General features: G+C 42.1%; 1 protein-coding gene across 3 annotated transcripts in view; it reads right to left on the bottom strand.

Annotated features, from left to right (window-relative positions):
• XPO6 (exportin 6) overlaps positions 1-25,156 on the bottom strand; it is a 101,296-nt gene that overhangs the window by 65,480 nt on the left and 10,660 nt on the right. For all 3 annotated transcript variants that reach the window (XM_032842671.1, XM_032842670.1, XM_032842673.1), the window contains exons 2-3: positions 4,271-4,361; positions 348-460 (exon numbers count right to left, since the gene is read on the bottom strand). In XM_032842671.1, the coding sequence (XP_032698562.1) occupies positions 348-460; positions 4,271-4,361 (204 nt within the window). The remainder of the gene's footprint in view (positions 1-347; positions 461-4,270; positions 4,362-25,156) is intronic.

Raw genomic sequence — 25,156 nt, 5'->3', positions numbered from 1 at the left:
TGAAAATGTTGGTGGTTGGGATAATGGTATTATGGGTACCATCTCTCCTCCCAAAGTGTTTTTCTTTCATTATCTTTCTCTTTTAAATGACAACATGGAAGGAAAAGTTGCATATTAACACAAACAACCTACCTACCAACCCAGCCCCATCTCACCTTTCTGGGTTGGAAGATGGAAAGGTGCCCCAGGATATCCTGACAGAGACCGTGTGTGGGAGGAAGCCCCTGAGCTGAGCTACCATTCTTTCCCAGCCATCTGTACACTGAAGCTGAAGTCCAATGTCAACAACCTGGCACTGTGACCACAAAATACTTTTCCAAACAGCAGAAAGTCGTTTGACAACTTACCTCAAACACCGTTAAACTATACATCATGACATAGTCATTCCTGGTGCTGGAGAGGAAATAAAGGCAGAGTCTCCAGGCTCCTATTTGCTGGGCAAAGTTATCGAGAAGCTCCTCTAGAAAAGTTAAATAGCAACAAAAGAAGGCTATGAGGGACATGAAATCAACACAAGGCTAAGGTGTCTCATCAGGGTTTTTTTTTTTTTTAAGATTTTATTTATTTATTTGACAGACAGAGATCACAAGCAGGCAGAGAGACAGGAAGAGAGAGAGGAGGAAACAGGCTCCCTGCTGAGCAGAGAGCCCGATGTGGGGCTCAATCCCAGGACCCTGGGATCATGACCTGAGCCAAAGGCAGAGGCTTTAACCCACTGAGCCACCCAGGCGCCCCTGTCTCATTAGTTTTTAAACACATATTTCTCCATATCATGTGACTGACCCCAAAACACTAGAAAAATCCAACCATGTATTCGAGGTAGAAAGGAAAGACTGTACATTTTTCTGACTCTAACGTGACCACGAGCGTGGATAGTGTGTTTGGCCATCTACGGTCTAATACCCTATGGGCACTTGTTTAGGCAGAGAAACTTTCACTGTTAAAGTTCTTACTTAACCTGGGGCACCTGGGTGGCTCAGGCAGTTAAGCATCCAGCTCTTGATTCTGGCTCAGGTCATGATCTCAGGGTTGTGAGATGGAACTCCATGTCAGGCTCTGCGCTCGGAGTGGAGCCTGTTTAAGGTTCTGCCTCTCCCTTGCCCTCTGCCCTACCTCCTCAAAAAAAAAAAAGTTCTCACTTAACCTAAGTATGGTCAGTTATAAAATACCACTTCAAAAAAAAAATCATTTCACCTTATGAATGATGGCTAATTATTAACTTGTTTCCTCTGGAGTACCGGCCATATATATTTCTTTAGGACTCACACTGTTCACACAAACATAAAATGATAGCTAGGGAAGCAGGACAAGAAAATATTAAGGATAACCTTATTAGTATAGGGCAGGGAAAATGCAAGAGAATTAAAGATGGGTAATTCTCTTTATTTGGTCTTCATTTGGTTTTATTTTAAAATACCACACCAAAAACAGTCTGTAAATCACAGTAGCAATCATGGGCTTGGAAGCTGCCAGGAGCAGCCCAGTCCACATCAAATCAGTTAGAAATGATTTCCTCCTCCTTAGACGGCTGGCAGCATCAGCCAGAACCCCAAGATAGCAAGCGCTAAGAGTCTATCACCACGTCTCCAGACACACTACCGCTTAGTCACCTTGACCTGCTGCTCTGGTCATGGAATACAACACAAAAGGGGTAAAAATTTTAAAAATCAAAATAAACATAAATTTAAGAGGATAAAAAAGTAATTAATTTAAAAATTAAAAAAAAAAAAACTTCGTAAAAGAGTAAAAAGATAAAACATCAACAACCCCGGGGTGCCTGGGTGGCTCAGTGGGTTAAAGCCTCTGCCTTCAGCTCAGGTCATGATCTCAGGGTCCTGGGATCGAGCCCCACATCGGGCTCTCTGCTCAGAGCGGAGCCTGTTTCCTCCTCTCTCTCTGCCTGCTTCTCTGCCTACTTGTGATCTCTGTCTGTCAAATAAATAAAATCTTACGAAAAAACAACAACAACAACAACAACTCGTCAACAACCCCAACAGATTCTAGGAAAAGCAGGAAGTACAGCAGCCCATTCTAATCCTAAAATCACTGCCCGGCTAGTACTCTACAGCCTCACTGAAAATCCCACTGAGGAAAGCTGATGGCCTACTCTTTCAACTAAGTAAAAGTCTGTAAGACTCCCAGAGCAGGAGTCGAACCAGAGAGAATGACTCTGGCCAGAACTCTGAGGGTCTCATTCCAGGTGATCACTGTTCCTCTTTGAGGCTCTGGCTTCCTCCACTGTGAAAACGACCTGATTGTCCTCCAAGTTTCCCTGCAAACAGCTGTATCTCTAGAGCACTGACAACATGCCTTTGGTGGAGGGTGGGTAGAGCCCCTGTAATAAAAGGCCTCCTTCCTTTCTCCCACCTCGCCATGAGAAAGCCTTCAGTTTACCCAAGATATCAAAAAAGAAGCCAGTGGTTCCAGCCCACACACTCAGACAAAGCCCCAAAGACTAGATACAAAGAGAACTGAACTGAGACACACCCACCATATAGAGCCAAGCACCCAGGGATCCCCGTTAGCCTGCATTCAAATTAGACATCTGTACTATCTGGTTATTTAATGCTATTTTATTTTTTTTTTAATTTTTTTTAAAGATTTTATTTATTTATTTGACAGATCACAAGTAGGCAGAGAGGTAGGCAGAGAGAGAGAGAGAGAGAGAGAGGAGGAAGCAGGCTCCCCGCTGAGCAGAGAGCCCCATGTGGGGCTCGATCCCAGAATCCTGAGATCATGACCTGAGCCGAAGGCAGCGGCTTTAACCCACTGAGCCACCCAAGCGCCCCTTTAATGCTATTTTAAATCAGATTAGAATACGATTTTAGTTCAGAGGTTCCACTTTTAATTCAGGAACACTGAAAGTGAGCAATAGCTGCTTTACAAACCAAAAAATTAAGAGAAAAACCAAAAGCATCTCAATAAGCTAAAAATAGGACTTCAAAGCTATTAGTGTTGGGATATAGCAGACTGATGTAACGGGCAGATCCTTCACCCGCTTTGGTAAAAATCACCAGTGGTATTTTTACTGTAAGTATAAGGTACTCTGGTAGCATAAAACTAGCGAGAAGACAGATCACTCGGGAGGCAGTAGGGTCAGCCCAGCTGAGTACTGAGAGATGCCTGATTATCTACTGGGTTCAGCTTCCGTCAGCATCCCTCTGTTTACAAATATTCTAGTTCTCTACAGTATACTCCCTCAGAAAAGATAGGCATGCATAAGGCATGCCTAGGTATAGGCAGGCCTAAAAGAGATGACCAAGTTTAAAAGTTAAAAAAAAAGTTAAAAAAAAGAAAAAAGAGTAAGAAATTTACAGCTACCAGGAGCTGATGTGTTTGAAGAATGCAAGAGAAAATGGACTACAGGACAAGGTAGGGCCACCTGGAAACCCAGACTCCAGTCAAACTCTGGACCAAAGAGTCCTAGAGACAGAAAAAGCCCTCTCCAGAGGCAATGAACATGAGGTCCATACAGAGCAGTCAGACATCTGAGGGGAAAAGCCTTTAGGATGGGATAGAGAAGAAACATTTCTTGTTTTGAAGTTCAGGGGTTAAGTGTGGACTCAGAGGGGAAAAAAAAGATTACTCCAGGAATACAGTGCAACATGTCTCTGAGGCAGAGATCGGACTCTTGAATACACACTGTAGTTTACAATATGCTTTAATGAATATTGTTCATGTAAATGAATATGAAATTCAAAAGGAAATTCTACAAAGCACTAAGGTTCCCAGAAGACCTAAGATAACTATACCTACATCTCTGTGCTGTTTGAAGCCTTTATTCATCAAAACCTGCAGAACGGAAGAGACAATGGCAGAGATAAGGAAAAAGATGCAAGAAGCCCCCAAAGGAAATACCAGTTAAAGGATCTGTGGGCACTAGGTAAGGTCTGGACGAGACTTCCATACACTGAAATCATGTCATTTTGAACTTTCTTGAGGTTGTTTTTTGTTTGTCTTAAATTAATAGTCACAGGCTTCTTTTATAGAAGTTCAACATTGCTCATATTAAGAACAAAGCAGTGGGAGGGGTTTTCCACACTTGGCCAAAGGGAAGAAAAGCCATCACTGTGGATCACAGTGGGCCCTGTGGACCACAGCCCTTGCACAGCTAGATTTGCAGATGCCACCGAACAGCAAAATGAGAGCAAAAAGAGCAAGAATTCCAGGGGAAACAAACAGGCTTGACCAGTGCAGGCCGCAAACTCCTTCCTCCTCACTAGGGCCTTTTCCTCCCAAGTGACTCTTATCCACTCAACACTTCACTTACCTATCTCACGTTTTCTTTCATTGGTTGTACAATCGTGGAAAAATTCTGTCATCAGACTTTCCAATGCCCTGAGGGAGGCTTCTTCAGATGCCTAACAAAGGAATTTAAAAGAAAAGAAAAAGATCAGTAACTGTATCTCCTACTCTCCTTGCTTCCCTCCAAGTCACATTCGTAAATTTACTTCCTCAAACATCTTGGCTCAACATTCTTCAAATGCATGGGATTCAGAAAAACTGAAGGGAATTTCCCAGCTGGCTCAAAACCCAAATTTTGAGTATACCCTATAAATTCATGCTACTGTACAATCGATTTTCAATTATTTATGCTAAGGAAAAAGGGAACAAATAATTCAAAATATCGTTCCAGAAATATATTAAAAGCAAATTAACAGCCCCCAGCCCTGACTGAACAGCGGAGTGAAGAGACTAGGGGAGGAGGTTAGGGCTCCCTAGAGACTGCCTGTCGATGGTGCATTTTCCCCACGTCTAAATAACTGGCCATATTTGGACTGAGAAGAACTGCAGTCAAGCTGCTGCATGGATCCGTGGGGGGTCTGAAGGCACTTCCGGGGTCACATGTTCTGACAAGTCTCAATTTCAAATGAGCAGCCACCAGAGACTAAGGGTAGGACAGCTAAGAGGCAAGCTGAGCAGGAACTCAAAATGAGCGTGTCCCAACCATGGGCTCTCAGCAGAGCCGCTCGGGCGGAGGAGGAGAGCAGGGGCTCTCGACCCCGATGCCCATCCTCTCCCTCCTCCACGTGGAGCCCCCAACCCACTTACTCTTCTCCCACTCACATAGGCGACGTCCTCTGAAGCAGAGAGTTGGAGTCAACACTCCACTCACCCATCTGAGGAAAGGTGAGCGCTCCTAGACCATTTCTGAATTCTCACTGGCATTATCTACCCAGAGATGACCAAGAGCCAAGGGCGGTTCTGATTTCTTAATTATCTCTTAACTGCAGTCTCCCCACCTTCCCCCCTCCTCCCTTCTCCACACCGTCTCCATTGCCCACCCCCTCCCCCCCCACCCCCGCAGTGAGAGCAGACTATGAAAACTGTATTTTAAAACGTGTCCACACTCATTTGATACATACATACTTGTATGTATCAAACCATAATATTACCGGAGGCCTCCACTTGGTAACTGACTTTTTTTTTTTTTAAAGATTTTATTTATTTATTTGACAGACAGAGATTACAGGTAGGCAGAGAGGCGGCAGAGAGAGAGGAGGAAGCAGGCTCCCTGCTGAGTGGAGAGCCCGATGTGGGGCTCGATCCCAGGACTCTGAGATCATGACCTGAGCTGAAGGCAGAGGCTTTAACCCACTGAGCCACCCAGGTGCCCCTGGTAACTGACTTTTGAAGACACTGAGGAACTGGGCCACCTCTGTGGGTAAATAGGCTCTTAGGACTGGTACTAATTACAGAGGTGGGGTCAGGCTTGCACTAGCCCAGACATCAATGGACAGAACACGCACACCACAGAACACAAGGGGACCACATTCAAACAGTACCAGGCATGGCTGTCCCTCCCATGCTGCAGTCACATACAAACGGCTATGCCATGACAACTCGCAATGACATGCTGAGTGATGAATTACTGTAATAGTTTTAGCTCTTCCAAGTTATCTGAATTTTGTATTTATGATCAAGATTAGTCCTTGAACCCGGGTGGCTCAGTGGGTTAAAGCCTCTGCCTTCAGCTCAGGTCATGATCTCAGGGTCCTGGGATCGAGCCCCGCATCCGGCTTTCTGCTCAGTGGGGAGCCTGCTTCCCCCCACCCTCTTCCTGCCTCTTTGCCTACTTGTGATCTTTATCAAATAAATAAATAAAATCTTAGGGACGCCTGGGTGGCTCAGAGGGTTGGGCCTCTGCCTTCGGCTCAGGTCATGATCTCAGGGTCCTGGGATCAAGTCCCACGTCGGGCTCTCTGCTCAGCGGGGAGCCTGCTTCCTCCTCTCTCTCTGCCTGCCTCTCTGCCTACCTGTGATCTCTGTCTGTCCATGAATAAATAAAAATCTTTTAAAAAATAAATAAATAAATAAATAAATAAAATCTTTAAAAAAAAAAAAAAAGATTAGCCCTTGAATCTTACTCTTTTTTTAAACCAATGTATCAGCTCAACTGAATAATATCCTTGGATCACAGGTTAATCTGAATTACACATTTTGGGGCACCTGGCTGGTTCAGCCGGTACAGCGCATGACTTCTTGATCTCGGGGTCATGAGTTCAAGTCCCGTGTTGGGCTTGGAGCCTGCTTTAAAAAAGAAAATACAAAAAAAAACCTACACATTTTTTTCAAGTGGTGAAATAACTGAAGTGTCAGGCTAAAAGAAGCCTGAAATCTTTTTCACCTGTTTCAAGTTTTTGTGTTGATCAAAACATCCTCACTGTCCCTGCTTTCCTCAGTAAATGCTGAAAACTCAAATTCCTAAAATGAACTGCTGTAAGTAAAAGAGTGCCTTGGTCTGTTTCATAAATCGACTTGGGATACCCATTTCATTTGAAAAAAGGATTTGCTATTTTAAAAAAAATGTTTCTGGAAAGATCTGAAAGAATCAAAGGAAAATCTCACAAGCAACTTACTGGCAAAAAATTAAAATTAAAATTAACATAAATTAAGAGATATCTGTTGAACTTAAGTCAGTCATTTAGTTAAAATAAATCAGTTGGTCTTCTGGAGCCAAAATGGGTCCCTGAAGACTCAAGACCTTTTCAGATCCCACCTGCTCCCCAACTTTTTCTTGTAGTGAAACATTTCAAAGCTAAGCCTAGTAAACACCTGAGCTCACCACATTCAGGAACTCAACCATCAGGGTCTATTCTGTACTGGTTCTTGAGGCAGAGGTTTGTGAACTCGCTAACTCCCAGCCACGTATTAAATGCTACTGGGGCAAATTCGGGACAATCTCTCCAAAAAATGCAATTCTAACTCCATTCCCAGTCCCATCCACCCCTCCCCAGCTCAAACCCGAGAAGCATTCCAGTAGAAAAGCAGGAAAGATTTAAACATCCAGAAGGATCAGACTGGATGCCCTCCACCCAACGATGGTCACATGAAAACAGAAACTCTAAAACCTAACCCAGTAGTATCACCAGGTATTTCCCAACAAGAACAAACAGCAGGCTGCTCACATTTTCAATCACCCCTATACTGTAGTAAGTACTAATACCTACCTCACGGCAACCCGTGTAAAGCTGCTATGTAAACTCTGAAGATCTAATTCAGTTATGGCTGCTATCATTTGTATTTGGTCTTAAATACCAAATGAAAACAGACCAAAACACAAAACAAAAAGAGAAAGAGAGAGAGAGAAGAGGTCAGGCCTACTTTGAAACTGGAGATTCATGTCCTCGGGCTTTACAGGCTTTGTCCAAACATATCTAGTGAGGCTTTTCCAACTGGATTTTAAAAATTAAACTATGTAAGTTTACAGGAGACAAAAAGAAGGCCGAAGAAGCCTTGCCAACGTCATACAATTAGAAAGAGATGATAAAACATAAAAGATAAGCTCAAAACCTGCAAATGGCCACAGGGTATTGGAAAAGTCACCCCAACTGGCAAGAAAGCTACTGGAACCTTTGCCAGATGTTTCAAACAGGTGGCGAAGCCAAAATCCAGATTGCTGTGGGTTTAAGAATTAAAAGTAAGGAAGTGGTAATATTCCAGCAGACTACCCTTCCTAGCAATAAAGGGACAAAAACATAAAACAAAAACCAAGTGCCATGATGTGGTAGGAAGTGAAGGTTCCAATTCCCAAAGACTACTCAAGCACTGCACTAATTTATGAAGCACATTCAGGGTTCAAATACACCCAAATGCTTCACAGCTTGTGCTTGGGATAGGAGATCCACATCTTGAAGAACAAAGGAAAGAGAAGATTAAATTAAAACCAAGTAAGATATATTCACATGAAAAAAATTCCAGTTGGATTACAGGTATAAAATGTGAGAGATAAAATAATAAAGCTTCTAGAAAATAATATAGAACATCTTCATGACGTTGGAGTAGGGAAAAACTTCTTAAATAAGACACATAAATGCACTAAACATAAAGGAAAGGAAAGGATTAATCAATCAGAACATTCATCAAATGGCACAATGAAGAGAGTTCAAAAGAAACCCACAGAGCAGGGAAAGAGATTTCCAACATAAATAACTAACAGAGGACTTAGACAAAAAACAAATGACTCATTTTTTTTGGACAGGCAAATAGTTCATCATAAGAAGGTATTCAAAAGCCTATACAGAACCTCATCAGCTGTCAGGAAAATGCAAATTAAAAACACAACAGTGTTACCCATTCACCAAAATGGCTAAACTTAAAGGACAATAACAAGTGTTGGTAAGGATGTTGAACAGCGGGCACATGCATAGAGTGCAGCTGGTAGGAGTGTGCACTGGGATAACCACTTCAGAAAACTATTTGGCTGAACAGAAGATATTTGCAAATGACATATCTGATAGAGGGTTAGTGTCCACAACATATAAAGAACTGATACAACTCGACACCCAAAAAGCAAACAATGCAATTAAGAAATGGGCAGAAGACATGAACAGTCATTTCTCCAAAGGCATCCAGAGGACGCATGAAAAGATGCTCATCATCACTCATCATCAGAGAAATGCAAATCAAAACTACAATGAGATATCACCTCACCCCTGTCAGAATGGCTAAAACCAACAACACAAGAACAACACGTGTTGGTGAGGATGTAGAGAAAAAGGAACCCTCGTTCACTGCTGGGTCAGAATGCAAACTGGTGCAGTCACTTTGGAAAACAGTATGGAGGTTCCTCAAAAAGTTAAAAATAGAGCTACCCTATCTCCAGTAATCACACTACTGGGCATTAACCCATATAAAAACACTAATTCAAAGGAATACATGCACCCCTATGTTTACAGCAGCATTATTTACAATAGCCAAATTATGGAAACAGCCCAAGCATCCATCGAAAGATGAATGAATAAAGAAGATGTGGTAGATATACACAATGGAGTATTATTTATCCATAAAAAAGAATGGAATCTTGCCATTTGCAATGACATGGATAGAGCTAGAGAGTAGAATGCTAAGTGACATAACTTGGTGAGAGAAAGACAAATACCATATGATTTCACTCATATGTGGAATTAAGAAACAAAAATGAGCAAAGGGGAAAAAAGAGACAAACCAAGAAACAGACCTTTAATTACAGAGAACAATCATGGTTACCAGAAGGGAGGTGGATGAGGGGATGGGTAAAACAGGAGATGGGGATTAAGGAGTGCACCTGTCATGAGCACAGGGTAACGTATGAAGTGTTGAATCACTATATTGTAAACCTGAAACCAATATAATACCATATGCTAAGTACACTGGAATTTAGAATAATTTTAAAAAAGAAAACCAATGGCAGCTGAACACATGCATACCTTATGATCCTACAATTCTACTCCTTGATAACTCACAGCAGAAATCTGTACAAATACATCAAAAACAAGGTACACAAATGTCCACGGCACCATTACTCATAATATCCAAAAAAATCAAAAGAACCCAAATGACCATCACCAGTGGAATGGATAAATAAGTAGTTTATTCACCAGAAGAACATTTAGGACAACAAGAATGGATAAATATTGCTACGTGCTACAACATGGACGAACCCCACAAACACAACGTTGAGGGCATTATCCACTGCATGCTAATTTTAAAAGCAAGCACGATGCACCTGTGGTGCGTTATAATCACAATAGTGGTCACCTTTGGGGAAAAGGGATTCTGAGATGCTAGTACCATTCTGTCTCCTTGATCTCAGGGTTAGGCACACAAGCATGATCTTTACATTACTTCCCTGTAAATACACACGCACCATTTAAAAAATCAATGTCGGGGCTCCTGGGTGGCTCAGTGGGTTAAAGCCTCTGTCCTTGGCTCAGGTCATGATCTCAGGGTCCTGGGATCGAGCCCCGCGTCAGGCCCTCTGCTCAGTGGGGAGCCTCCTTCCTCCCTCTCTCTCTGCCTGCCTCTCTGCCTACTTGTGATCTCTGTCTGTCAAATAAATAAATAAAAATCTTTAAAAATAAATAAATAAAAATAAAAAACTAATGTCATACTTATTTTCAGCGTTCAGGTTGGTATTTTCAGATGCCGAATTTAGAAGGTGTGTTTTTTCTTCTACTTACACAACTACTGAGAGCAACTGGGGGCCTGCAGGTCACATGTGAGTGGGAGGCCTCACCTATTTGTTTTCAGAGCTGTTGAGGGCGAAATACAAAGGATTACAATCCCGAAAACCTGTGTGTGCTTCCCCAAGAGTTCCCTGGCTTACCGCAGCAGCAAATTAAAACCCTGGGGCAGGAATCGAAAATAAACCTGGGTCAGAAGATACTCTCAGAGAGCTATGTGAATATCTAAAATAAACCAAAGTTTTTTGTTCCAGAAAGTTAAAATCTGGGAAGTGGAGGAGCTTTCAGCTGGCCTGCTCTGACTGCATCTGCTCCTTTTATACCACTGCTCACAGTTCAGCAGCTCAGAGACAGGATCTACTACAGACTCATTTATTAAGGAGCAACAAAGTCAACCAACACCACTAATCACCTAATAAATTATAAGGAAAACTTGAAAGGGGAAGGATCACGTAATCTGAAAAATTTTTTGACTCTTCCTTATATCATCTATGCCCACAACTAAGGTCATCTGGCTGGCTGGTTCCTGCTTTCCACTGTCTTTTAGATTTGCACCTTTTCCCTCACCACAACTTCTCCCAGGCCCTAATCCCCTCCTGTCAAGGTTACTGTAATTTCTCTAAGCTTGGTCGCCTTGATGTCAGCTTCCCCAATTCCAATCCAATCTGTGCTTCACACCAGATAAATTCTTCTCAGCGCTGATTCTTTGTCCCCAGTTATTGTAAATCTACCTTTAAAGAGCCTTTGAATCTGGACAGCCATTCATTCGACAAATCAGCTCAATGCTCACTAACTGACTCTGCGTTAAGCCCCAGAGATATAAAGGTAAGACCGTCACTGACTTCAAGGAACTGGAGGAAGCCTGGGGAGAGACGGGGAGAGCCTATACACAAAAGGAGAATACAATGGTTTACATCATCTAGCAGTGACAGAGGTATGGCTAGGTTCAGGAGCCCAAAGGGAATTAACTCTGTCTGAGGGGCAGAGGAGATAACGTATCTTGTGTTTTAAACAATGCAGAGAAGTTTACTAGGATGAATGGAGAAGGAAAGCATGCCTGACTCACCGTCTCTCACCACAAGCAGCCAACACTCCAGTCTGAACACTCATGGTCTCCTAAGCAAATGTTGATTCCCATCCTGCATTTGCTGCTGGGTCTGCAATTCAGTTCTACTCATGGAATTTTTCACAGAACAGAAGTTTACAGCACGGCTTCCTTCCCTGTACCCTGAGTCTCTGTCATGCAACCGGTACTGCAGCTTTGCCGTGGCCCTGCTCTCTGGTCAGTTCCACACGCTGCGACGGAATAGCACAGGCTCCGGGCTTGGGCTCCTCAGTTTTGGTTTTCCAAATGCACCTCAACCTCGGCCTAGTTATTTAATCTGTCAGGGTTTTTTTTTTCCTTTTTTTTCCTTTTGTGCCCACGTGGGGATAAGAGAACCCAACACATGGGATCATTCTAGGGATTAAGTAAACTGTATAAAGCACACAGTGAACACAGTGCCAGGAATAAAGAAAGGGCCAAAAGCCCCATCTGTAAGTTAACACATCATCAGTACTGGGCCTCTCTCCTTAACCAGAACATGAAGTGCCTGGAAAGAGACTCTGCCTAACACATCTGCACTTTCTACCACATTCAGCATGGACTGCTGCTCAGACATTTTAGACCGAATTCAGGAGAGAAAACGGAACAAGAAGACAGTATCACTTTCAGTTTCTCAGGAATACTGGTGATCCCTCCAGATTTAAGATACATGTGACTATTTAAAAATTTCCCCCTTTAGGGCCTCTGACACAGTGACCTTTGCTCACAAGCACGCAATAAAGATTAAAAAACAAACAAACAAAGAGGAGACTGCTAACAATATATCTTAAAAAACACTGAGACTGAAGGTGATTAAATGGTCCCTTATGGCACCTATGTGACAGGTTTCTCAAACCCTGGCTTAAATTTGTTGTGTTTTATCTAATTGCCTCTATAACACCCCCTCTAACGCATAACCTTTGGGGCGCCTGGGGGGCTCAGTCAGTTAAGCATCTGACTCTTGATTTCAGCTCAGGTCTTGATCTCAGGGTCCTGTGTTTAAGCCTCACATTGCTGGGCTCTATGCTGGGCATGGAGCCTACTTTAAAGAAGTAAAAAGTAATAAAGCATAACCTTTTTACAAAATCGATGCTGGGGGAAAAAAAGACTCTTTTTCAAAGAAGCTTTTATCAAGCTTTTTGGCACCTTTTCCAGGAGCCACATCTCACATATCCTAGAGGCGAATCAGATGAGCCTCCTATATTTAGGTTCACAGCCTCCTTGACACCAAACCTAAAAAAATGAGGACTAGCATCCCAGATCCCCATTCAACATTCCCGCGGCATATCCAGAACAATGTTACTACTCCACCTGCCTGTGTATAAAGAAGGTATCTGAGAAAAGCGATTCTGTACTAGCCGCTGAGCAAGGCTGCGAAGTATGCCTGATGTGTCACGACAGATGCCATTGGCAGAGACATTCAACCTCATATAAACTTCTGGAAACCTAACAGGATTATCGTGGGTGTTCAAACTCTCCACTCGTTCTCCCCTACTCTCTTCACGGCAAAGAAAACAGATGAGCAAAGAAGTCCCTCCGGCCCTCCGGCCTGCCTACGAACATGAGATGAAATACAAAGCTTAAAAGAAGGCATGATGGGAATCAGTGTGACATCTATCTGGCCCCTCTGATGTCACCCGGCTCAGAATGCTAAGACAGGAAAGCCTGAAGAGGAAGCCCCAGCCAGGAGGGCAACGTTCACCGGTCTTTTCCCACTTTCCTGTCTCTGCTCTGTGTGTCTGAAAGGGCAGATACTAACTTTAAAAAAGAAAGAAAGAAAGAAAGAAAGAAAGAAACAAACAAACAAACAAACAAACGAACCACACATCGTGATTAAGTAGAAATCTCATTTAACCTCTCTAAAAACAAACTGTGTCGAAACCAATTAGACCTTGGAAGTCCAGCGCTCAGAAGGGCAGGCCCTGAAACCCGGTGAGCAGAGTGCCTTGCTTATACAAGGCTCTGTCAAGCCACGCCCGTAGTCCAGGTGTCCCTTAGTCAGTCTGTGATAAAGAAATAGAGGCAAGGCTAAACAGAGGGGTCATCTAGGGCTCCAGATGTACAGGGAAGTAATTAACTCCAAAAATTATGTACAGGAGTTACAGGAAAAAAATGTTTTCTACAGCAGGAAAGAAAGGGAGACACTCCATGTTCTGGGAAAGCAAGTCCGGGGTGATGCACTTACCATGAGTCCGTGAACGGATGGCTGGAACTAACTACTGAAGTTATGCATTTGCCTCACAAGGGCTGCATACTGTCTTGCCTACAGCGTAACCCTGAAAATATGTACCCTCTGGGAGTAACCACGGCTATAACTTTGTACAGTAGCGTCACACAGATACTGATGCATGATGATCAGATCAGTATCTGATTAAAACACGGACTTTAGCCACATCTGAACAGAATTCTAACCATTAAAAGGCACTTTTCTGCATCAAGCTGACCAATGGCAAAAAAAAAAAACCTCCAAGTATTTCTTGGGTTTGGGTCAGACTCTTCCATGAACAAAAGGGGTCTACTTCTGGGGACTAGGAGGTAGAAACAGGATAACTGCCAGGCATCTGGGCCAGAAGATCCAACTGGTCCCCCTGTGGTGGTGATAAAATTGAAGCAACTTTTTCGCCCCCCTCCAAGGGACTATTTAGAGGAAACATCTTGTACACGGTGGACAGTATGTTTGATGCTAGGAAAACCTATCCATGTACTATATGGGACAATACATAAAAACAAGAAGAACCAATTAGCTACCGCTGGACAGGAGCACCAGTTTCAAAAATTTAGAACAAATCTAAAGAAGATTACAGCATCATGACAAGTAAATGCTACACTCTAAGGCTAGATGCTGTGCTTATGAGGAAAACATGCTATGAAGGACAGAACTGGGCCAAAGGACAACACTGGATATGGACAGTAGATAAGATCAAAGTCCTGAATTAACCGATGTTGATAACTGCACTGTGGCTTTGTAAGAGAACATCCCTGTGAGAAAATACACTACATGGGGTCAATGGCAAGGACGGAGGTGACTTCCTCTCCAACAGTTCAGAAAAAAACCACTACACGTGCATACATACATACATAGAAAAGGCATAAGTAATAGGGCAAACAGAGCAAAATGTTAGCAATATAGTGGAGTCTGGGTCAAGGCATGAGAGTGTTCTCGGTACTAATTCCTTGCAATCTCTGTGAGCTTGAAATTATTTCCAAATAAAAAGTTTTTTAAATGTAGCCATCAAAAAAAAAAAACGAAATCCTGCCATCTGCAACGACGTGGATAGAACTAGAGGGTATTACACTAAGCAAAAAACTCAATCAGAGAAAGACAATCATATGATCTCACTGATGTAAGGAATTTGAGAAACAAGGCAGAGGATCACAGGGGAAGGGAGGGGAAAAAAGAAACAAGACAAACCAGAGAAGAGAGACAAATCATAAGAGACTCTTAATCTCAGGAAACAAACTGAGGGTTGCTGGAGGGGAGGGGGGTAGGAAGGATATAGGGTGGGACACTGGGGAGGGTATGTGCTATGGTGAGTGCCGTGAATTGCATTAGGACTGATGAATCACAGACCTGTACCCCTGAAACAAATAATACAGTACATGTTAATAAAAAGGTAAAAATAAAAAATAAAAAGTTTTTAAAAACTTCTGTTAGATTGGTACCTCCGACTTTGCTCCGCACTGCTCCAAGCTGCCTGGGTAAAGAGGAAAGGGAAAGTGAGAAACAAGGATCCAACAGGCAAGAGGAGACGGACGGTTCTCTCAGATGCCAGGTTTACTATCACACGCTGTTTTCTAAAGAGGATAGTACATAGCCTGGGCATTAAAAATTTTGCATCTGCTGGCTGTGCAACAAGCATATCCCACTAGGAGCTCAAATACATGTAAGTTACATGCTTATTTATTTAGATTACAGTGGAAGGCTTTAATTACACAGCCGAAAAAGCAAATGGTAAGAACAGTTATTGTGCAAGAAACTGTCTAACATAACTGAGTAATCGAGCCCCAAATAGGCTCTCTCTTCACAATTCCATCTGCTGCGTTTTCCCAGGTACTTCTCCCAGGAGGATGAATATTTATATCTGCACGCCTAGTCAATTAAACGCAAGAGATACTGAGCACGTTAACACAAGGCATGCTATCAAGAAATCCTAAAACAGAACCACTGAATTTTAAGAGAGAAACACAAACCCCAGAGAACAGCAAGTCCAACCTCATTTTCAGAGAAGGAAAACGAAGCTCAGAGAGAGTATCCTGCCCAAAGTCGACCAGCTACTGCTGGTGAAGTGAAGGCCCCGAGCACAGCCACCAGAGCCCTCTCTCCCAGCAGCAGCTCCTCTACCCCTTAAAGGAGGACACAGCGTTCTAGGGCTATGAGGATGATGAGTGAGCTGGCGTTACCTTGCAAAGCATGAAATCAGGGAATGAATGAGTATGAAGCGGACAGAGCACGATAAATGCATGCTGCCGATCTAAAGCCCCGATCAACGCTACAGCTCATACATAAAGGGTTTCACATCAGCTGCTCTTACTACCTGCAACTGTTTAAGGGCAAGTTTGTAAAAACCCATGCCACCTTCATCCTGAATTATTCCCAGACAGCACTGGCATTTTACATACCAGTTAAAATAACATTTCTTTCACTTTGGCAAAAAACGGCAGGCCGTTTCAGACTGTTGGGTTTTGAAGGAGGATAATCACTTCCTTTCTCCCTTCCAGGTTCTAGCCAGCTGCTACATAGTCACAAGCAACCAAGTGCAGATCAAAGTCCAATGTCCTCTTCACGACTGGCCAAGCGGCAATGCCTCCTCCTTCCCATCCTGAACTGCCCAGTCAGGCCTAGCAACAATAGAAAAGGCAGGACACGGCAGGTGACAGCTTCTTTTGAAGATAAGCAGGGGAGAGAAGTCCAAGGACAGAGCCAGGCAAAGTTCTGACACAGAGACCTCACACCTGGGAGACACCGGCCAGTGGTTTTGGGCTCTTCCCAATGCAACCCTCATGAATAAATCAGGAGCTACATCCTTCCTGTGGGAAGGAAAGAACGAGAAGGGGAAGAAAGCACTCAGAAGAAGACGCTCCAGTACTGCTCCCACCCGGGGTACAGATGACCACGCCTCGAATGTGTGCCAAGCCAGCAATGAGGACACAGGCGCATCACTGTGAATGTACACTCTCTACTGTTACTGAGCTGTACATTTGAAAATGGTAAATTTCATGTTCATTTTACCATACACACACACAAAAAACCCTTCACTGTGGGGGAAAAAATATGTTAAGGCCCCATTTCTAATACATTAAAGTTAAGTATAAAGGATGCTTAAGTAAATAGTTAAATAAACATAAAATAAACCTACAAGTGTGACCTATAAATCCTATAAAGAGACAAAAACGGAGGACGCAGCTAGCAAAAAAAAAAACAAAAAACAAAAAAAAAGGACAAAAATAAAATCTAAGTTGGTGATAACTCTTCCTACCCCACCCCCAAAAAGATATTATGGAACAATGAAGCCATTTTTTTTTAACCTATTAAGTTTGCAACAATTTTCTTAAGAGTACCCGGTGCTGAGGGGTGTATTATCTACAGCTGGTGGCAAGGATAAACTGGTATAAACTTTCCAGAAAATGTCTGATGACATACCTTAAAAATGTTCATACTAAATCTAAAACTATTTTAAAATAAAAAGTTTATTAAAAAATCTTCATACCCTTGGGTCCTTCTGGGAACCTAGCCTAAGGCAATTTTCTGAAATACAGAAAAAGCTCTTTGCGAAAACATTAATCACATTATTATTTACAATGGCAAAAAAAAAAGGAACAACCCAACTACCCAAGAATCCATGCAATGCAGTATTACCCAGCCACTGTAAATATTTATGAAGTATTTGATGATCTGGAAAACCACTTATACTATAATGTTACATGGAAAAAGCAGAAGGAAAAAAGTGCATTTACAGTGTGATCTCAGCCACATTTAAAAAGTAAACAGGAAAAAAGACTAGAAGGAAACAAAATGCAAGAAGTTGAATCAGAGGACAGTGAGCTCCTGTTTTGTACTTTTAACAATAACCTACAGAGTTCAAAATACTTTTTCCCATAAGGGGAAAAAATAACTATGCAAAATCAAGAGGTGGTGGAGAAGACCGTGACAGCGTCAGCACCTACTTCAGTCACTAAACGGTATGAGAACGAAGTAGCCACAGAAACTCAGCTAACTCACTAGTCACAAGTCTCAGAAGGCTTGACTACTTTTTTTTTAAAACTAAATTCCCATGGGAGAAGAGGATGCAGGAACCCCCTGTGCTATTTGTGCAACTCCTCTGCAGGTCTAAAAGTACTTCAAAATAAGATGTTTAAGTTAAAGAAATCAATCCTTGGAAGATCACTACTCTTTCTCTCAAAACAGAATGTGGAATATAGATGAATAATTTCCAGGGCTGGATAAAAGCACAGGGCTCCTTTTGTCATGAATTCAATAAAAGACTTTTCTGGAATGGATGCCTTCACAGAAATCATCGGGGCTGCCTGCTAGCTCGCGCTGCAGCACTTCAAAGCTTTCGTCTTCAAGAACTGACCATTCTTCCATGCACATCTGTGGCTCCATCTGCCCTAAAGTGGCCCTTCTGCTTCTCCTCAAGCCCCAAATTCTTGCCTCGTGACTTCCTATTTCTGCTCTGAAACCCAATCCAGGTGTCAACTCCTTTGGGAAGCCTTCCTTGATACAGCGCTCTAATTTGGCCAGGCTTTTTTTTTTTTTTTTTTAAATATATTTGTACCCCTTACAAGGCTCTATCTCTGCACTTTTCCCCTAGCACAGTAATCATCTGCTGACATGTACCTTCTCATCCAGAGTTACAAAATTCCAGAAGTTAAAAAATTCTAGAACTTGGGGCACCTGGATGGCTCAGTGGGTTAAAGCCTCTGCCTTCAGCTCAGGTCATGATCCCAGGGTCCTGGGATCGAGCCCCACATCGGGCTCTCTGCTCAGCAAGGAGCCTGCTTCTCCCTCTCTCTCTGCCTGCCTCTCTGCCCACTTGTGGTCTCTGTCTGTCAAATAAATAAATAAAATCTTAAAAAAAAAAAATTCTAGAACTTATCTTCACCCTTTCCATCCTCACATTAACTGTAAAGCAGATTTCTTCCCAATTATTTGCAATGCTATTACAAGAAAGCCCTCAAATTCACCGACAGTGCTTCCTCCACCTCCTAACTTTCCATTTTGGTAAAAAAAAAATTACCAAATTAGAAATCACACACATAGGGACAGCTGGGTGGCTCAGTGGGATAAGTGTCTGCCTTCAGCTCAAGTCATGATCTCAGAGTCCTGGGATCCAGGCCCACACTGGGCTGCCTGCTCAGTGGGGAGTCTGCTTCTCCCTCTCCTACATTTCCCTCTCCCCTACTGTTCTTGCTCTTTCTCTAATAAACAAAATCTTAAAACACACACACACACACACACACACACACACACACACACAGAGCCATGCACAGACTTCCTACCACAAGTCTTTCCTTTTTCTTTTTTTTAAGATACTCATTTGAGAGAAAGAGTGTGCACATGAGTGGGAAGGGACAGAGGGAGGGAAAAAGAACCTGAAGCAGACTACACATGAGCGCAGAGCCCAATGCAGGGCTTAATCCCACAACCACAAGATCATGACCTGAGCCAAAACCAGGCTCCGACGCTCTACTGAGTGAGCCACCCAGGAGCCTCACAAGTTATAAAGTCTTTTCAACTTTCCCTCCATCATCAGCAATATTTGCAGTAGACCAGCATTCCTCCAGTATTAGGAACTGCTTTCCTTTCCTTCTACACCTAGGGCATGGTGAATCCAAGACACCAAACTTAACATTCTACTCTTGAATTTATCCAGGACTTCTACTTCCTCACTAAGAACTTTAACTTCCTCATCTTTTCATTTGTATCACCAGTTCCAATTTCTTTGGGGGATTATCTTCCATAAAGTAATGAAGACTCTTGTAACTCCCAAGTCACAACCCAGAATGGTAAAAAAAAAAAAACAACAACCCAGGTTGCACTGAGCTAGGAGGTCAGCTGGACCCACTCACTAGCCAAGTGACTTGTTCTAGACACTGCAAGAAATACCTTTTTAAAATAACAAATGATTTATCAAAGGCTTTGAAGGTCACTGGCAATCATCAAAACCACAAGGGGTAAATGTCAAGGAGTATGTGTGGATAAAAGTGGTCCACTCAAAGCCCTTTCACTTTCGAGCTGTTCATTATCAAGGTATAAAGGGGTATTTTTTTTTCTCAAAATCTTTTCTGATATTTGTTTGAGGTCTTTGAAAGCCTTCAAGTATCTTCTCTTCATAAGAACTCTCCTTTAATGGGGCACCTGTGTGGCTCAGTGGGTTAAAGCCTCTGCTTTCAGCTCAGGTCATGATCCCAGGGTCCTGGGATCCAGCCCCACATCAGGCTCTCTGCCCAGCGGGGAGCCTGCTTTCTCCTTTCTCTCTGCCTGCCTCTCTGCCTACTTGTGATCTGTCAGATAAATAAATAAAATCTTAAAAAAAAAAAAAAAAAAAAAAAAGAACTCTCCTTTAAGATTACACCAGGATGGGATTTTTCAGCACTTCTCAGCCAAGTAGGTCTGTCCACAAATGTCTGGAAACATGGACCGGTCACCCCCACAGTAAAATGAGATGAAGGTCACCTGTGTTCCTCAAAGATAACATATGTGCCTGGGTCTTTAATTCACTTGTGAAGATTGGGGAGGGCAGGTAGGGAGGACGGAAGAGAGAAAGAAAGTATAATGATTTTTAAACAATAAACGTTTAAGGTACAACCCAAGAGTTTCAAGGAATGTCAGATTTACAGAGATGCTCTGACCTATATCCCAGGACAGGTGCCTTCCTTTAACCAGGTGGAGGCGCTCTCTGCCATGAGGGGAGTTTCAGGAGAAAATAAAATCAGAGACACACTATGCATGACTGGTAAACTCCCTTATGAAATTACTTCATATATCCTTTAGCATTCTAAAATAACATTCTGGTTCATAAGCCCAGTTAACAGACGATTACCAAAAAATTACTTCACCAAGGTGAGCTCCACAGCTTTCTGGCAATGGAATCGCTTTCCTATAATTAAACCTGTTTTTATGGGATGTTATGACAAACACGAAGCCAAGTGGGGAAGAATGTAAGCCTTAACCACATGGATCATCAGAAAAAAAGTTTAGAAAATGGTAAGGTTATACAGTCCCATCACTAAAACAAACACATTAGTCAAGTCCAAATTTTAGTATACAGGAAATGTTAGTATTCTTATTCTGAATAAAATCAGCAGCATAAGATTCACCAACCAAATGTGCAAGCCATTCCAAACATAACTTTATGGACTCTAAAATTCAGCCAAATTATATTAAAAAAAAAAAAAATTGCTGGCTGACCCAAAAGAAAAACATACAAAGATCAGAAGACCAGGAATGGTCAGCAGACATGGGAAAAATACATATGGCAATAAAAAAATCAAAAGATGTTCCACTTCACTGACAAGTAAAGAAAGGCTTGCATATGATGTGCCTGATGTGCCATTTTCACTCTTCACGTTAAAAAAAGTTGTAATGGTCGGCCAGAAGGCAGGGAAACAGGAAGTTACTGCATCAATGAGAATAGAAACTGGTTATCTTTTCACAGGACTAGCACTATCTATCAGAATTTTTAAATACACTTACTGTTCGTCCCACAATTCTTCTAGAAATTTATCCTACAATTTCACAAAGTAGATAAAGATATATTCAACATGTTTTCTACAGTATTAGCAGCAAACACTAGAAATCTAAAAGAGCCAACATCAGGGAATTAGCTAACTACCTTAAGGCAGGCATACCAAGTTCTAGGACAAAATGACAAAAAAAGAATCCACACTCGGGGTGCCCAGGTGACTCAGTTGGTTAGGCATCCAACTCTTGATTTCAGTTCAGGTCATGATCTCGTGATCATGGGATTAAGCCCCAAGTCAAGCTCCGCACTCAGTGTGGTGTCTGCTTGAGATTCTCTCCCTCTCCCTCTGTCCCTGCTCACACTCTCTAAAATATAAATAAATCTTTTGGGGCTCCTGGGTGGCTCAGATGGTAAAGCATCTGCCTTCAGCTCAGGTCAGGATCCCAGGGTCCTGGGATCGAGCCCCACATCAGTCTCCCTGCTCAGCAGGAAGCCTGCTTTCCCCCTCCCTCTGCCTGCCTTTCTACCTACTTGTGATCTCTCTCCCTGTCAAGTAAATAAATAAAATCTTAAAAAAAAAAAAGTTTAAAATAAAATAAAATATAAATAAATCTTAAAAAAAAATCCACACTAAAAGATATCTTAACTGAGTTACTGAACTTCAACAACATAGATTTCTTCTAACAACCATATATAAAAGGCAAGCTATCTCTAACTGGGGTGAAGGGTCAGCGCTATATGAATTAGGCTAACAATGCTTTTCTTTTTTTTTTTTTTTAAAGATTTTATTTATTTATTTGACAGAGATCACAAGTAGGCAGAGAGGCAAGCAGAGAGAGAGAGAGAGAGGAGGAAGCAGGCTCCCCGTGGAGCCCGATGCGGGGCTCAATCCCAGGACCCTGAGATCATGACCTGAGCCAAAGGCAGACGCTTAACCCACTGAGCCACCCAGGCACCCCAACAATGCTTTTCTACACAACACCATTCAATGGCAGAAAACAATGGAGAAATATCAACAAAATGCTTACGAAAAGAATACACGAACCCATTTATGGAGAACAACAGACAGGCATACTCAAACATGAAATAACTCAAGGAATATAGCAACCATAAACTCTTCTGAAAAAAATTATTAGGGATGCCTGGGTGGCACAGTCAGTTAAGTATCTGCCTTTGGGATCAAGCCCTGCAATGGGCTCCTTGCTCAGCAGGAGAACTATTTCTCCCTCTGACTGCTATTCACCCTGCTTGTGCTCCCTCTCTCTCCTTTCTCTGACAAACAAACAAACAAATTAATAAATAAATAAAATCTTTCCAAAAAATTATCAGCTAATCAACACTGAATAGATTAAAAGGGTCAACAAAACGCTCAATCCCAAATGGTGGAACAATGTCCAAGGATCTGCAAGAAAGAATGCAAACCCAGAATTTTATACCTAGCCAAGATGTCCTTCAAGCATAAAAGCAGGCATTCCTGATTCATCAAATAAGTAATAATAAAATCTAGCCAGCAGGAAGATGAATTAAAGACTTCAGATACAAACCACAGTTAAAAGAACCAATGGGGAACACTGAATCCTTTAAAATATAAAACAAAGGGGCACCTGGGTGGCTCAGTGGGTTATAGCCTCTGCCTTCAATTCAGGTCATGATCCCAAGGTCCTAGGATCGAGCCCCGCATCGGGTTCTCTGCTCAGCAGGGAGCCTGCTTCCCCCTCTCTCTCTGTCCACCTCTCTGCCTACTTGTGATCTGTCAAGTAAATAAATAAAATCTTAAAAAAAAATAAATTATAAAACGAAGACTAAATACTGGTTATAGTCATGGAACATACTATAAATGCTCTAAAGACCCTGACAAAGTAAAATAACAACCAAGAATGAGAAGAGGGAAATAGAAGGAGTCCAAATGTTCTTATTTTTGCTATTATTAAGTTCACTGATACTGCCTAGAACTAAAACATGGAATATATTTATTAAAAATGATGCCATCTTCTTGGAGCACTGGGCTGATTCAGTCAGTAGAAAACACAACTCTTGATCTTGGGGTCATGAGTTCAAGCTTCACACTGGGCATAAAGCTTACTTAAAAATAAGTAAATAAAATAAAAATGATGCCATCTTCTTAATAACTTTCATAATCTTTTTCCTTAACCTACGGGGATTTATCAAGAGCTAATGATTACTGAAGCAAAGATTCATTTGAAATTTGACAATTCCTTTTTCTATTTCACTTGTTTTCTTTTTTTGCTATAAAATTCAAGTGACCTCAAAGGCACTATGCTTAGTGAAAAGAGTCCATCTCAAAAGATTACATACTGACTACAGTTATACACCATTCTTAAAACGCCAAAACTATACACAGAGAAACAACTGGATACTAGGAGAGAGGGTACGGGGCTAGAATATAGAGAGCATTAGGCTTGAGGGAGTTCTGTGCTGATGGGACCGCTCTGTACCTTAACTAAGGTGGTAGTTACACAAATCAACACATGGACTGAACTGCACAGAATCATAATACAAGTGACTGTAGGTTAAAACAGGTGAAAACTACATGGGGTCTAGAGTCAATAACTGACATGGACCAACATCAATTTCCTGGTTTTGACACTGGACATAGCTATTAAAGATGTCACCACTGGGGACTCATAATAATCCTTTTGCAACTTTCTGTATTTAAGTATTTCAAAAAGTATACACTTTGTGGGACGCCTGGGTGGCTCAGAGCGTTGGGCCTCTGCCTTCGGCTCAGGTCATGATCTCAGGGTCCTGGGATCGAGTCCCACGTTGGGCTCTGCTCAGCGGGGAGCCTGCTTCCCCCTCCACCTCTCTCTGCCTGCTGCTCTGCCTACTTGTGATCTCTCTCTGTCCATGAATAAATAAAAATCTTAAAAAAAAAAAAAGTATACACTTTGTTAAAAAATACAAGTAATAGTAAATTGATTTTTCGTTCACTTAAAAACGAACACGATCCCAAAAATCAGAATGATCACTTTTTAAATGAAAGTACGTATTTTAGGACTCCATCTCATTTATCCAGATAGATAGATACATACAAAAACATATGGATGTTTATGTAAGGTTAATCGTAGTTCAGGCTGGTAGGATTTGGGGTAACTTCTTTTTTTTGCCAACGTTCTTGGCACCTTTTAATACTACTTTGTTTTTAATAAGCACATGTCGTTTTTGTAAAAATTATCCAGTTATTACTCTTTTCTAAATAAATAAAGACATCTTCCCAGGTCCGCTTACAAGCCAATTTAGAAACCAATGATTTTTTTTTCCCCCCAGCTGCATTCAGCTCATAAAATACCTTTACCTTTCCAGGGAGTCTGAGACCAGAGATCTTTTTCATGATGACGTTTGTATAAAACAGCCCCAGGCTCTGTGAGGTACCTGAGCTACTGCACCTGCTAGACCTAATGGGCTTCGCTAAACTCAACTGCAGAAAGTCAAGCCACCCTCCTCACTACTGACGTCCTGTAATGTGGTCCAGCTACCACCGTGCCCTCAACCATCATGCTTTTCCTAGTCCTATCGCATTAGAGGATATGCAGACACCTAGCTTCTCTGTTATCAGCAAACTTCTATCATCCTGCCCTTTCTGTTAGGAAGTCAGTTTTACAGGTTTTACGGTTAGAGGACTAGATGTACTATTTTTCCTAGGATAGTACACCCAGTAGGGCTACATTTCAAGTGAATATGCCTGTATAAATGTGCACTGGCTTAAGGAGAAACCTACTCATACAGAAAAAACATGGGCTGTGGAGTTAGAACCTTGAGTCTGAACCCCATCTCTACCAACTTGCTGTGTAATTTTGGTCAAGTTACTTACCTTGCCCTCCCTGACCCTCAGTGTCCTCATCTTCCCAAATGTACAACGGGGACAGATAAGACCTACCTTGCCGGGCTGCCGTTAAACTGAATGAGGTACCATGCGCCGT

The sequence above is a fragment of the Lontra canadensis genome, unplaced genomic scaffold (genome assembly GCF_010015895.1).
Source record: "Lontra canadensis isolate GAN:19392208 unplaced genomic scaffold, GSC_riverotter_1.0 scaffold132, whole genome shotgun sequence".
NCBI classification, from domain to species: Eukaryota; Metazoa; Chordata; class Mammalia; order Carnivora; family Mustelidae; genus Lontra; species Lontra canadensis.
This window is presented reverse-complemented; position numbering and strand designations above follow the sequence as displayed.